The 14,639-nt window shown below is 63.7% G+C and overlaps 1 protein-coding gene across 2 annotated transcripts in view; it reads left to right on the top strand.

The window, feature by feature from the left end:
• The window catches only part of CACNA2D2 (calcium voltage-gated channel auxiliary subunit alpha2delta 2), a 121,185-nt gene that overhangs the window by 49,409 nt on the left and 57,137 nt on the right, over positions 1-14,639 (top strand). For both annotated transcript variants that reach the window (XM_054594691.1, XM_054594690.1), the window contains exon 3: positions 11,243-11,359. In XM_054594691.1, the coding sequence (XP_054450666.1) occupies positions 11,243-11,359 (117 nt within the window). The remainder of the gene's footprint in view (positions 1-11,242; positions 11,360-14,639) is intronic.

Genomic DNA, 14,639 nt, shown 5'->3' with positions numbered 1-14,639 from the left:
CTCGCCCCACAGTGAAATGGGGCAATGGAGGCGCCGGGGCTGTGTGGCAGCTCCCCGCCGGCAGCGGGTGTGGAGGTCACTGACCCCCCGCTCTGGGAGGCCCTTGCGTGGTGACCGCCCCGCACTTTTGGGGGTCCTAGCAGGGGAGCTTTCCTGTGAGGGTCACCCCTGGGTCCAGGTCCTCGGGGCACATGTCCCTGACAGGTGTCTTCCCTCAGCGTGTCTTCCGCGTGTGCAGGGCCTCAGTGTCTCAGTCCCGCTTGTTTGTTTATTTATGTTTTCGACTTGTTCTACAGAAGATTTAAGAGCACTTACAAGGACACATAAAATTCAAGAAGAGCCTATAAATTGGGACAAGGAGAAAAGTAAAAGAAAAACAAGGGGAAGGACCTAGAAGGAGCTCAGAGGTGTCGATAGAGGACGCCGGCCAGACAGCGCCGCCAGCGCGGCGGCTCCCAGGGGCCCTGGCACCCAGAGCTCGTGAGCGCCTGACACTCACGCTTCAGGATCAGAGGTGGGAGCCCAGCCGGGCCCTCCTGGGAACCCCGGTCAGAGGCGACTGGGTGGGGCCATGCTCTTGCTCCCCCAGGCCCCGCACCCGAGCTGTTAGGAGCCCCTCCAGTGCCGCGTCCAGCTGGAGGTTTTAGCGCCATGACCTTCGGTAGCCCCAAGCTCCCAGGGCCAGGAAAGCCGCTGCTTCAGACGTTTCGGACGGCTGCAGCTCTGTCTCAAGGTGCGGCTGGAGACAGCGCCTCCCCCAGGCCTGGGGCTGCTGGGCATCCAGCACCAGTGGACGGGTCCAACCAGGCTCTCGTGCTTCCTCTGTGAGCGCCAGCGTGAGGCATGGGCAGGACCTGGAAGTGGCTTTCTGGGCACTGGGAAAGCAGGGAGGTCGGCGTGTGTGAGCGTCATGCAGGGTCGAGCAGGGCTACAGCGCTTGCGCAGGTACTGGGAGGACCCCTCGAGGATGGCCTTGCCCCACAGGGGACCCTTGATACCGGGGGAGGCCACAGCCACCTCCCCGGCTTACCCCCATCTCTGCCTTTACCCCCCACACCTGGCATCCCAAGGGCCCCTCACTGTGCTTGGGCTGTTGCTCTGTGGCAGCATCTTCAGCAGCAAAGGGCGCCCTTCCAGCCTGGGGGGCCAGGGAAGCTGGGCCCTGCGGGACTGCGGGGGGCGGGGAAGCGCTTCAGGCCCCGGGAACAGCCCTGGACGGAGGCCCTGTGAGGAGCCAGCAGCACTTGCATTCGACCTTTTGTCTCTGAAGAACATCCCAGAAGGCCTGGCTGGGGCTGCTAAGAATTGCGTGGACACTGAGGGCGAAGGCTTGTGCCGGCCACACGGCTGGGAAAGAGCAGGGCCAGGACTCAGACCCGGCTGGTTAGCCGTTCTCGCCACTAATGCGGGGGGCCAGGGGGCTGGGAAGTCTCCGCTTTGGACAGGTTCTGACCCTGCTGGCACCTCAGTTGCTGTGTGTATAGATAAGAAGGCAGCCAGCTGCTGAGCCCCTCCTGATGGCCTTGTCTCAGGTCAGGGAGGAAGGTAAAGAAAAACCAGGTGGACCCCGTCCCCCACCAGAGGAAGCCCCCCCTGGGGAATCCCAGGCAAAACCTGTGTCCTGCCACTCTGGGGTCCCTGGGGGACCTGCCCCACCTGGGCAGGCAGCGCGGGGAGGGTGGAATGGGGGTGACGCGGGCAGAGGAAGCAGGTTTTGTCCTTCGCTCTCCGGCCTTCAGAGCTGCGCTCAGCCCAGCCTCACGTCCGTCTCACGGGGGTATCTTGGATGGGGGCAGGGTACACTTCCGCCAGCTCTGGGCTGAGGGACGGGCGTCTTAGGTGAGCTTGCGATAATGCTCAGCGCTGTGACGTGATTGGGAGTCCTCCCTGGCCCGCCGAGGCCTGCTGGGGCCTCCCACCCTGGCTCCCAGAACTGCCACTCCCGGGGGGCGGGAGAGGGCCGTACAGAGCGGGAGACGGGGCCCGGAGGCCAAGGCAGTGCCCAGGCCCCAGACCTCTCTCCTTGCGTTGCTGTGGGGGTGCAGGGACCGTGTGCCGGGCTCTGCGGGCCGGGTCCATGTCCAAGGCCACGCTGGGCCAGGGCAGTGCGAGGTGGTGAGCGGGTAGGGGGCAGGCCAGGCTTGCGGGGGAGGGGGAGGAACAGATGGGCACGGGGGCCTGGGATGACACTGACGACGGGCCCCAGGCTCCCCGGCTCCTCCGCTCACCGCCTGCGGCCCGATTCTGCGCTGTCCAGGGCCTCCCTCGGGCCCCGGGGACAGGAAGCGAGCCTGCCTGTCAGGGGAGTTCCAAGGACTCCTCTAGTCTGTGCCGAGCCCTGGCCGGCCACCTGGAGGGCCCTGGCCTTGCCGTCAGTGTCCCTCTGCGGTTGAGAGGCTAGGTGACCTGGTGGAAGGAAGGTGGGACCCGTGGGGCGGGCGGGGTGGCCGCGGCGGCCGCGGAGCGCACGGAGCCAGGGCGGGTGGCGAGGAGGCCCAGACGCGGCCAAAACAATCTGTTTCCCGTAAACACGAGCGCCCACACCAGCCGGCCGCCACCCGGCAACTTCTGCGAGTTGGGAAAGTGCGGGTGTGTTTACTCGCACTCCCCCGTGCCAGCTGGTGTGCTGGGCACAGTTTCCCTCCCAGCTGCCTCGACAGCCGGCGGCTCCCGGCTCCGGGAAGGGGGAGCAGCCAGGGGCCCCCAGATCTTGCCTGCAGTTTGATTCCCCTTGGGCTCAGATCTTCCACTCCCGATACTGTCCTGGACCAGATCGAGAGGGCGGGCCTGAGAGTCTCCGTGGCCCATCTCCATGTGGCCGGGCTGCGACTAGCTGCCCCTGCTCTTGGAGGTCACCAGAGCAGACAAAGGTCAGAGCTGTCTAGGGACCAATGCCCTAAGTTTAGGCAACAGGTATGCCTCTAGTGGGGCCCGCCCCCCCACCCAGCTGCCATCTCAGTCAGTGCTTCCTGCTGGGGCGTGGACAGCGCCCAGGTGCCTCAGCACCCCCAGAACCAATGGGCGCACACCTCGGGCTCTCTGCTCTGCGCACACCTAGTCTGAGCTCAGCGTGGCAGCTGCAGGAGGGGCACGCGTCATGCCCACGAGATCAGGGGAGATTCTTGGCTAGGAAGGAGTCTCCATGACATGGTACCAGCCACCCCCAGGCCTGCGTCAGGCACCTTCGACTCAAGGAGAGTGGATTACTTGGAGGAAGAGGTTCGTGGAGAAGGCTTCTTAGGCAGGCGCTACGCGGCCCCTGCTGTAGCTTGACCCTTTGACCTCAGAGATGGATCGTGGGTGACAGACGTGGCTAGGGTACACAGGAGAGTGCACAGGACTGATGTGGGTCAAGGACACTAACTAGAGTGTGCCCCCCCGACCCCCTTGGGCTCAGCCAATTGGCATTGTCACCTTTGTGGAAGGGAGACCCCCCCCACCCTTCAGATTCCCTTCTCACCACCTACCTGTCCCCAGAGCATCCCCTTGACCTCCAAGGGAGCCCAGGCCAGGGAAGACAGTGTCACTGGCTGTGAGCCTCATGTAGGCACACAGCCACGAGGATGCTGTTATCTCACGGCGGCAGCCTCGAGTGCAGCGACTGTGCAGGGCGACCGTGGGCGACTCCCTTCTCAGCATCCCTGACAGCTGGGCTTGCATGCTTCCTGTAGTGGGGAGCTCAGTATCTACACAGGCAAAGCTCCCAGGATTTGCGAGCCCAAAGTGTGAGAAAGTGCCTCCCGTTTCCCGGAGCTGGACTGCGTGCCTATCTCACAGGCACCATCAGGAACCTTGGAGAAAGGGCCTGTCACTCTTGGAGCTGGTGGGGGCCGGGGCCCCTCTGGGACCAGCCGTGTCACCAGAGGTATGTGGCCCTTAGTGCCAGAGGCCTGGCCGCACGCTAGGCCTGGAGAGCCTACAGGAGGGCACAGTTCTGAGATCAGTTTAGAAGTTCGCTTCCGTTTCAGGGCGCAAAGACAGGCCACGCCCAGGAGCGGGCCACGTGATGGGCACTCTTTCCGTCGTGGGTCGCGCACGGCAGAGGTGGGGTCTGCGTGGGGGAGGTCCAGGGAGTCAGCACAGATTGGCCCTAACTCAGCGGGGCGCATTCGGTTTATTGTTTTGTGTTGGGCTTTGTGTCTTTTGAAAAACAAGAGATTGAGCCTTTTTATGACATGGATTTCACAGCGGAACGAGCCAGCGTAATTTCCCATTCTCGGCGGCAAGTGCACTTTTTACTCTAATTGCATAATTAGACATAATGTACTAATTGCGGTAATGGATGACAGTCAACTAAACTTTAACTTTAAAAACAGGGAGGCGTTGCTGGGGGTGGTGGCGGCAGCTTTGCACCCCTGTGAATTTTCGGAGGGAGTCTCCGGGTGACAGCTCCTAGCAGCTACCTCTCGGGGGCCAAGGGGCCATGGAGCCGCCAGGGCCTCCTTGCCTGTGACCTAGGCCACGTGTCCTCCGCTCCTGAGGGCCCCCCACCCCCCCACCTTAGGATCTGCCCCTTCCCCTCAGCTTCCCTTCCACCCCCCGGCTTTCCCTCCTCGTGGCCATTCACTTGCCAGCACTTCTGCCTGGAGTCCCTTATCCCCTGTCCATCCTCATGTCTGACGGGCTCCCGCCCAGCCTTTCAGACTCTGTTCAGATGGCCTGTCCCCTGAAAAGCCATCTCAGTCTTTTTTTTTTTTTTAAGATTTTATTTATTTATTTTTAGAGAAAGGGGGAGAAAGAGAGGGAGAGAAACATCGACATGCGAGAGGTACATCGATCGGTTGCCTCTTGCGCGCCCCCAGCTGGGGACCTGGCCCTCAACCCAGGCAGGTGCCCTGACTGGGACTCGAACCAGTGACCTTTAGGTCCATAGGCCAGCACTCAACCCACTGAGCCACACCAGCCAGGGCGCCATCCAGTCTTTTCCTTGACCCCCTCCCTCCATATTCTAGGAGGCCGCCCCCACTGCCCAGTGTCCGCTGCATGCCTCTTCCTGCTCCCCCCTCTGCTCTTAGCCATCCAGATGGACATCTGTCCCCTCCAGACAGTGAGTCCCAGGAGGGCAGGGATGAGGCCTGGTCCACCTCTGCTGCCGCAGGCTCCAGAGGGCCCCAAGAAGAGCCTGTGGTGTGAATGTGGGGGGCCCCCGTGGGAACGCGAGGACACGCGGGTGGGTGGGTGGGGAGGAGATGGGGCCACTGATGGGATACTGACCCAGGAAGGCCACATCTCACCTGGTCCTGGAAGCCAGGCCAGGAGCCCTCCTCCCTGTCCCCACACTGCCTTTGTGTCCTCCGCTGTAGCCCGGGCAGGGCCACATTGTCGTGGCCGGGGTAGGCATCCGTGACCCGCTCCAAACAGGAAGTTTATCCCAGCTAATCCCTACTCAATAACGCTAGTCCTTAACGATATAACAACTAGCGTCACAATGTCCAAACCCTGCTCCTGACATGACTGCACATATAGCTGACTGACTCTGGGGCCAGCCCACCACCAGGCGGCGCAGCGTGGCATGGCACATGGGGACCTGCCCCCACTGTGCAACGGCTGTGTGCCCCGAGGACCCCGGGGCCCCTTGCCCCCCTCTAAGCCCCGCACCAGGAAGGTCCGAGAGGGCCACGACCCCTGCACCCCGGGGGCTCTCAGCCACATGGAGCCCAGGGCCCGGTGTGTCCCCAGGGTCGGGGTTTCCATGCACCTGCTGAGGGACAGCCCCCCAGTGCAGCCAGGAGCTGTGCTGCGGGGCTCAAGACAGGTGCAGTGAGGCCAGAGCCCAGGAGTTGCAGCCTGTCCTGGGTCTGCCCCGCGTGTTCTCAGTGGATGGGGTCCCCTGGTGCCCGACGGCTCCATCAATCCCGTGCTCTCCAAGGATGATTAACAGCCATGTCAATACCCTCGATTTTCCCCACAAAGGCATGAGACAGGGGCAGCAGCTGGGCAGGGCTGAGGGCAGGACTGAGCTTTGCCCTGACTAGCTGGGGTCCCTGAACTGATCCCTACCAGTCCCCTGTCACCACGCCTCCCTCCTGGCCCAGCTCAGGGTCCCTGAGCCACCGTGAGCCCCCTGTCTTCCACCCAAGGTTCCCCGATCCCTGGCACAAAGTGTACCGCATTCCAGCAACTGACCCCGTCTCCAGCCCCAGACCCTGTGGCGTCCAGTGCCTGCCCGGCCGAGGGAGGCCCAGCCCACCGTCTCCGGTCCTCTTGCTGCTCCCTCCCTGCCTGCGCGCATGAGGGCTGGACAGTTAGAACCCCAGCAGCTGTTTCTTTTGAGGACAGGGACCAGACAGCGAGTTGTGGCTGGAGGGGCTTAGAGAACAGGAAATCCTCGGGGAGTCAGGTCATGGGGCTCTGCTCCCCCCACCCTGCCTGTGCCCTGCCTGGCACCCTGGGCTGGGGGAGGGGTCCTGGAAGCTGGAGCATCCAGCTGAACCCCCAGCTGAGTCTGGGCCTTTGAGAAGACAGCGAGCAGCAGGGCCCAGCCTGCATCAAATCTTTCTCGTTCCATTTTCTCTCTGATTTAATTTTCCAGAGATTAGGGCCCGTTCACCTTCGCTGCAGCGAGGAGCCTCGCGTGCGCGCCTGTTTTATACTCACAGGGTTGGGTGGTTGGTTAGTTGACCAGGCTGGATCTGCCAGTCTCTTCCCCCACCAACCTGCTCCCTTCCAGAGGGGCCCCTCCCACCTCCCTTGGGCCTCAGGCCTCCAGTGTCACTCCGGTTCTGCCCAGGCCCCTTCCAGACCCCCAGGCCGCCAGCTTGTCCCGCGCGCCCACGATGCCAGAGGCCCTGCCTCCGAGTGTGGGCGTAAATGCTGAGGCCAGGGCTGCACAGGGTGTGACCCAGAGCAAGGGCTGTGGGTCAGGCAGACCCAGTGAAACCCGAGCTCTGCTGCGGGGCAGCCTCTCGGGCCCCCAGTGTCCTGACTGCTCACTGGGTATGATCCGCAGGGTCCCTCTGCGGGGTGGTCGGGTCAGTGAAGTCAGGTAAGTAAAGCGCCTGCCCCGGGGTGGCCAGAGCCGGCGCCCAGGGAACAGGGCGGTTCGATGGCTCCATGGTCCCCGTTTCCCCCGCCTTGCCTTCCTCTTCCTCTCCCCCCACCTTCCTCCTCTGCCTGGGCACGTTGGGTGCTGACTTGGGTCCAGGCCCCACTGCTGCTGGCTTTCGGGGACTTTGCCAAATGCCCTTTCAGTGTGACGGGGACACAAAAGGTGGTGGTGGCTGCCCCGGTGTCCCAGGCACCCCTCTCCCAGTCAGGGCAGCTGAAGGCTGCGGGCCAGGCTGGCTTCCTCTGCCCCTGGGAGCGTCCAGGCCTCCTCTCCAGGGTCACCATCCCTCCGGGTGTCCTGCAGGCTCGCCCCCTCTTTATGTGAAGCCACCCAGGGAAGCAGGAGGCTGGGCTGACGGTCTGGGGCCCGTGAGGGGGCCTTGGCCCCCACGGACCCTGGAAATCCTAGGCCAAGAGGCTGGCCAGACATGGGGCTTAACAAAGTTACTAGAGTTGAAGAGGGTGGGGCTGGGGCCAGCGCTGGGGGGGGCGGTAAGTAAAGAAGCGCAGGGGGAGACGGGGGGGCAGGTGTTGGTAGCTGGTGGGGGTGGTGGGAGGAGGACGCCTCTGCGACCGGTGGCCGTGGGGACGTGATAGGGGATGGGGGGCAGGGGCTCCCCGGGACGAGAAGGTGCAGACTGCCCCCTGAATTGTCCCTCCGGGCCTCAGCCAGCCCTGCTGTCCCTGTCCTCAGCTCCTGTGCCACCGTGTCTTCTGCCCTCCCCATGTGCCCACTGGTTCGAGCCCGTCTGTCCCCTCGTCTGCTGCCCTGTCCCCTGCTCCTCCTCATCGCCTCTGTGGGATGACGTCTCTTCCTCCCCAGCACGGCTGGTGCGAGCTACACTGACCTGTAGCCCTCCGGCCCCCGCCTCTGTCCTTGGTCCAGCTGCCTGTGCAGAGGCGGGGGCACCGCAGGCTGCGCTGCCGTGGGCGATGCGGGCTTCTCCACTCAGCCCGCCGGGCCAAGGACACCAGCCGGCGTGCAGGCCCTGCTGAGGCCCTGCACCCAGTGCACCCGGCCTGTCTCTTCCTTCTGCGCGGCCCAGGGACCAGGGCTTGCCGCTGGAGCTCAGGGAGAGCCGGCCGCGGCAGTGCTCTGGAGCTGCCCTGGCTCCTCCGGGCTTCCTGCTGGGCCTGCAGGTGGGAAGCGCCGCCCGGGCGGTGTGAATGGAGAGATGACCCATCTCCCAGGGGGGACCATCTGCCGGACTGTGTCTCTCAGATCTCCCTGGGACACAGGGCTCAGCTCAGGCCCACCCCAGCGGATGGGCGACCGGGACGGGTCCAGGGGAACGTAAAAGACAGGGTGAGGCACCTGCGATAGAAGGAAGAGGGGCTGCTGCACCCGAGAGGCCCGTTGGGACTGGGGGACAGACTTGGCTGGTAGCCGGACCACCCCTGCAGTTGTAGAATTCGGTCCTTGTCTCCCCAGAAACCCCTGGCTCATCTCCCCACCTTTACTCCAGGGAGAGTTTAAACAGGCAGGGAAAGGCGAAGGGAAGAGGGGCGGCCCGAGCAGAGGATTAGCCATCAGACTCAGCGGAGGCTGGGGTCCAGGGCCTGGGGGCGCATGCCAAGGCGCATGGGCCAGCAGCAGGTGTCACAGTGGGCCCTTGGGTGGAAGTGGGACAAGAAGAAAGAATGGCAGATGCAGCCCAGTTTCGAAGGGGAAGCAGAGATGCAGGGAAAATGGAGGAGTCAGACCTAGGTCTCGCTGACCCCAGAGCTCTGCTCTTGAGCATAGAATCGGGCATGTGCATTTGCCGGGGGTCTGCTGCACACAGGCCCAGGGCCTGGGAAGAGAGGGAGGGAAGGTGGCTGGGACTGTGCCCTCCCAGGGGCGTCCCTGTGTCTCGGTTCCCCTGCTGTCCCCTCCAGGACCCAGGCTGAGGTGACAGGGAGACAAGAGCAGGATGGCTCAGCAGGGACTGCCCAGGGAGACCAGGGAGGCGAGTTGAGGCTGGAGGTGGCAGACCCCAGAAGACTGAGGCCCTCTGCCCAGGGGTGGACGCCGATGGCTTCGGATCCTAAGGCTGCAGGTCCAGCAGGGATAGAGTGGAGGCAGGAAGGGCGCTGGGATGCCTTCTGCAGAATTCTGGTGCCACTAACAATGGCAGCAGTGACTGCAGTGTCAGCTCCGTGCAGCCCTCGTTGGCCTGTGAGGTGGGCGGGACTGTCCTCTCATTTAGTAGATTGAACAGAGGGTCAGAGGTGAGGTGGCTCCTGGCAGGTTCCCTGCTTTCAAGCCCTCGTGCCACCTGTTAGGGCCCCGGGGGTGACTGTGCCACCTGGAGACCTACTACTCCCTTGGCGGTCCCTGAGCCCTAGCCCAGTCACCATGCCAGGCTACAAGGGACACCCTGGACCTGTCTGAGGGGCACTCTGGGCTCCCTGAGCAGAGTCGTCAGCAGGCCACGTGGTCCGGCCTCAGGCTTGGGGCTGCCGCTGCCGCGGACAGCCTCTGGCAGGGGCACCTGGGAATGACCTTGACAGGGGCATCAGGTATGGGAACTTCTTCCCATGCCCTGAGCAGCCAGGCGGCTGCGCCCCCTGCTGGCACAAGTGGGCAGCAAAGGGTGTCTTCTCAATGTCCTGAAACCTGGGCAAGGATGGGGGCCCAGCTTTGCCCCTCAAAGGCATGTGTCCTTGATTTGCCCTCGCGTATTTCTTAACAGGGGGCACTGGGCTCCAGACTCTGAGTCTCCCTTGACCTCTGTCTCCCTGTGGGGACCTCTGAGCACCTCGGGAACAGCCTGGCCTGGCGTCCACGTGGGGCCTCCATCACACCTGGCCGTGCGTCCAAGCCTCGCAGCTCGTCCTCGGCTTGCCACTGCTCTGTGGGAAGGAGCAACTTCACCACAAATTATTTTGTTCTAAGAGAAGGACAAAAAGAAAAGAGAAGCCAGGAGGGATGGGGGCGGGAGGAGGAGATTGCCTGAGCCAGCTTTGTGCAGAGCTTTAACCCTCGGACTGCCAGGCTCTGGGTGGGCAGGGGCTCGCTCCGGAGGCGCCGGGTCCCCCACCCCCTCGCCCGGCAGATGCCCCAGGCCTTATCTCCCCTCGTCTCCCTGTCACTCCACCGACCTTATCGCTCTCGCCTGTCTGTCCCTCGTCAGCTGCCTCTCCCACCTCCTTATCTCCTCATCACCTCCTTGCTCTGTGTCTTTCCTGTCCCTCCCCTTCTGCACAGCCTGGTGGCAGGTGCTCAGTCACGGCGTCACGGCCCCCCTGGGGTCACCCGTACCGACACACGGACCCTGTCTGGCTCAGACACACGCCAGGGTGTACAGTGCATGCGCACACTCCCCCAAGACCCCAGCCACGAACAAAAGCGCCCACAGAGCTGCTTCCATGACTCACGTGCGAGCTCCTAGGCTTTGCTCGTCTGGAGACCCTAACACCCCCCACCCCCAACGCAGGCACGGGCACAGACGGGCCTGCTGAGCCGCGACACGCACGCACGCACAGACGCAGACTGTCCGAGTCACTCCCCCACTTGCGTGGTACACAAGCCCTCCCCCAGGGCGGAGGGAGGGGCAGGCTTGTTCTCCGTGTACTGCTTCTTCCCTGGTCCCTGCCCCCTTGTTCTGTGCCCTGAATGATAGGGGGTCCCCTGGGGGCCCAGAGCGCCCACTAAAGTTTCTGCAAATGCCCTGGGGCAGTGCCAGCAGAAAGGGGGTGTGGATGCCCGAGCCTGCGTGGAGGGGTGGCTGCGTGTGTGACGTGTGTGAGCGTGTGTGGGCGTGTGCACGCGTGTGAGCATGGGAGCATCTTCGCGTTGGTGTGTGGTGTGCGATGTGTGCTCGTTGGCCCCATCTGCCGCCACGCCCCGCACCCTGTCCAGGCCGCCTCGCCCTCTGCTGCCCTCAGCCCCTCTGAGCTAGGCGGGGGGCTGCTGCTGATGGCCCCGGAGGAGGCAGCCCGAGCCCCAGAGAAGGCAGCGGCGGCCCCATCCGGCCAGCCTCAGCCTCCGCCAGCTATGGGGCCGCCGCCCAGGTCCTTCCTGCCGGTCCATGGGAGCACGGGCCCCACGCCCAGACCTGGGTGCTCCGTCTCAGCGACCAGGGACAAGGTGGGGCGGGGCGGGGGCGGGGCGGGGGCAGGGCAGGATGCTGGCGTGCACAGAGGACGGGCGGGGGCCGTGGCGTGGGAGTGTGTAACCGGCTGGCCTCACCCCAGCTCTGCTTCCTTCCAGATCTATAAGGACAACCGGAACCTGTTCGAGGTGCAGGAGAACGAGCCTCAGAAGTTGGTGGAGAAGGTGGCCGGGGACATCGAGAGCCTGCTGGACAGGAAGGTGCAGGCCCTGAAGGTAGGTGCACGTGTAGGGAGGGAGGCAGGACCTGGCAGGGTGGCCCTGCCCTGGGAGGGGCATGTCCTGACCTGCCGAGGACACGCAGCCCTCCCGGCCCTCAAATTCGGGCTGGGCCATTACTGGCCGGGCTGGGCCCGCCAGACTGGGGCAGCCCAGCACGGAACAGCAGGGAGGCTTTCTCTGGAGTAGGCTGCTGAGGGGTGGCCTGGGGTCTTGGGGACCCCATGTGGGTATGATGGTGGGGCCCAGGCAGGGTCCACCCCTCCCCCGATTGGGCCTGGGGCCCTCCCATCCCTCTGCTCTGTGAACGTGCCCTGGGCGAGCACCTGGCGGGGACAGCGACCTGCCAGTGGCTGGGAGGCCAGGCTGCTGGCTGCGATGGGGAGGGAGTGAGAGGGGCCTTAAAAGCCCCGCAGAGAGAGCTGTGGCCACATGATGCCAGAGGCCGGAGCCTCTGCTCTGCCCACAACCTCGAATGTTCCTCTGCCTCCCTCCGGTCCTCAGTCGCCCCCTCTAAACTCTGGGAGGTTGCACCTGTCAGCTCCCAGGCATGGCGGCTGCGAGAGGCGCGGGAACTCGCTGGGCCGCCCTGGCTGGCTGCGCAGCGCTGGCCACCCCGGCTGCTGTGCCCACCCCAGGGACAGCAGCGGGGCGGGGCTCGCGGAGCCGCAGAGAGCGTCGGGCAGGTTATGCAGTCAATGGCGGGGGAGGCTCCGAGCGGCCCCCGGATCAGGAGCACAGCTAACTGCGGCTGCCCCTGCCTGTGTCAGAGAGAGGAGTCCAGTAAAAGCAGGGCAGTGCTGGCACCGGGGACGACGGGCACGAACCGAACATTGTACCACATGAAAGAAGCCAGTCACCAAAGCCCATCTACCGTGTGACTGTCCCGTTTCTGTGAAGTGTCCAGACCAGGCAAATCTGTAGACACGAGAGCACACCAGTGGTTGCCCAGGGCCGGCAGGGTGAGCGTGGGGGCACATAGGAGTGTCTGCTCGTGGGAGCAGGGTTTCTTTTTGGGGCGATGAAAATATTCTAAGGTAGAGGGTGGTCAATGGTTGCACAATTGTGAATATGCAAAAAACCACTTGTATCCTTTATGTGGGTGAATGTTATGGTTGTGTGAATTGTATCTCAATACAGCTATTTTAAAAATACAGAGGAGCGAGCCCCCATGGGGGCCAGGTTCCTGGCAGGGTCAGGTCAGGGCAGCTGCCCTGCCCAAACCCCCGCCACATCCAGGCCCCAGGAGGACCCCTTGCCCCGGAGGCTGGGCCCCGCTGTCCACCCAGGACCCCCTGTCTGCCCTATGTGACCTGGGATCATGGAGTAGGGAGAGGCTGTCCTCCTGAGGCTAGACCCCCCGCAACTGTGGACCCAGAGCGGAGCCCAGCCCAGCCCAGCCTGACCGCCAGGATCTCCTGGTTCCAGGTCAGACAACTGGGGCAGTGACCTGCCGTGGGGAGGAGGCAGAGCCCGGCTTTCCGCCGGCACCGCAGTCCCCGTGGGGCCCGCACCGTCCCCCCCCATCCTGGGAAACACCTGCTCGCCACCCCAGCCAGCACGTCATGTCCCACTTCCTTGTCTGTCCTGGACCAGACACTCCCCCAGCCTTCTTCTCCTGTCTCCCCCTGTCCTCTCACCCCAGAGCCCCATTTGCCCCCCTGCTGCCTCGCTTTGCTGCCCTACTGCCCAACCCACAGAGTGTGGGCCACCGGCCCTGAACGTGTGTCAAAACCAGCCAATTTGGGGAGGAGCCGCCATCGGGCCTGAAGGCCGGCCACTCTCCCTGGCTCTGGCACCAGTCACCTCAGCGGGAGAGGGGCTGAGTGGCGGCAGCGGCAATGCCTGACCAACACGCCCTCTCGGAGTGTGGCAGAGCTGCAGTCCCTCTGCAGGCTCCTGTCCCCAGTCCCAGAGGAACAATCCACCCTGAGCGTGGGGCAGGGGGAGGCCAAGGTCTGGGGTCCTGCTCCCAACCCTGTCCCTGCGCCGTATGCCGGACCCCGGCCCGAGAGGCAGGGCAGGGTCAGCCCCCGTCCCACGACCTCTGCAGCCCAGCCTGGCACCACGTACAAATTATTCCCAGTGGAAGAATGATGGAAAAAGACAGTCCCTGCCTTGGACACTCCCCACGTGTGATACGGCGTTGTCACGGCAGCCCCGGGAGGGGGGCCACTTCACAGAGGGGGCACTGAGACTCCGAGGTGCCGTGCATCAGGCCAGAGTGGGGCAGAGCGGGGACTGGAATCCAGGTCCCCCAGCTCCTCACCTCAAGGAGGTGAGCGCCGAGTCCACAGCCCTGCCTTACCAGCTGTCTCCTGGCCAGTGAGCCCCCGCTGCAGCACCCCGCTCCACCCACGTCCCCAGAGGAGGGGGACGACTGTCCTCTTCCCTCCTTGGCCTTAATCATTCAGGATGAGTTTTGGTCATAATTACTTTTTAAATTTGCTTTTAATCAAGGTCCGGCCCTTTTCTCCTCTCCCACATTTGTTTGCAGCCTGAGCGCCTATGGAAGGCAGGATGTTAGGGTCTGGGCCCCCTCCTCCACTGCATTGTCCCTCTCTTCCTGGACCCCATCCATAATCCTGTTCAAATCCTCTTGCTCTGGTCTGGAATTGTCGTTTGGTCTTGCAAAGAGGGGACTGAGCAACACAGGGCAGGAGGTCGTTGCCTCGTCTAATCAGGGACAGTCAGATGTTTGTGACAAGCTTCTCTGAGCTGCACGGGGTGGTTTATGGGCCAAGAGTCCGGCAGGAACAGGCCAGGTCCAGGGCTTTGGAGCACAGGCAACCAGCAGCCCTGCGTCTGGGACATCTGCCTGCGCCTTAGCTTCAGAGACGTGGAAGGGACGTCTCCCAGAACGTTTGCCACCAGGAGAAGGGTTTTGAGCCAGAGCCCACGCTGCTGAGTCTCAGGCAGGGGAGGGAAGTGCGTGCTTCTTATGGCAGATTGGAGGCAGAGTTGGACCCAAATCAGGACTCCTGTCCCCCCAGCTGAGCCCTGGCCACCCAGCGCCTATTTCAGAAAGGTCATCGCTTCGTGGTTGCAGTCCTTCGTCCGTTCACTGGTGGCCTGCGGTGCACAGGCTGGCGCTGAGGCGCCCTCATGGAGCTCTCGTTCCAGTCCCACCCCTGGCCTCAGTTTCTCCCTCTGTAAAATGGGGGCCTCAGACCATGCCACCCCATGCCTCTGGTGTCACGGCTCTGTGAGCCATTGTTTGTTTAAGGCCACCGTGAAAGCCGTGTCCCTGGTGGTCCTGCCACCTTCGGCAGCATCC

The sequence above is a fragment of the Pteronotus mesoamericanus genome, unplaced genomic scaffold, assembly GCF_021234165.1.
Source record: "Pteronotus mesoamericanus isolate MK-2021 breed Mesoamerican mustached bat unplaced genomic scaffold, CSHL_Meso_final scaffold_533, whole genome shotgun sequence".
In the NCBI taxonomy this organism is placed as follows: domain Eukaryota; kingdom Metazoa; phylum Chordata; class Mammalia; order Chiroptera; family Mormoopidae; genus Pteronotus; species Pteronotus mesoamericanus.
The sequence above is the reverse complement of the archived record's forward strand: the minus strand, read 5'-3'. Positions and strand labels throughout refer to the sequence as shown.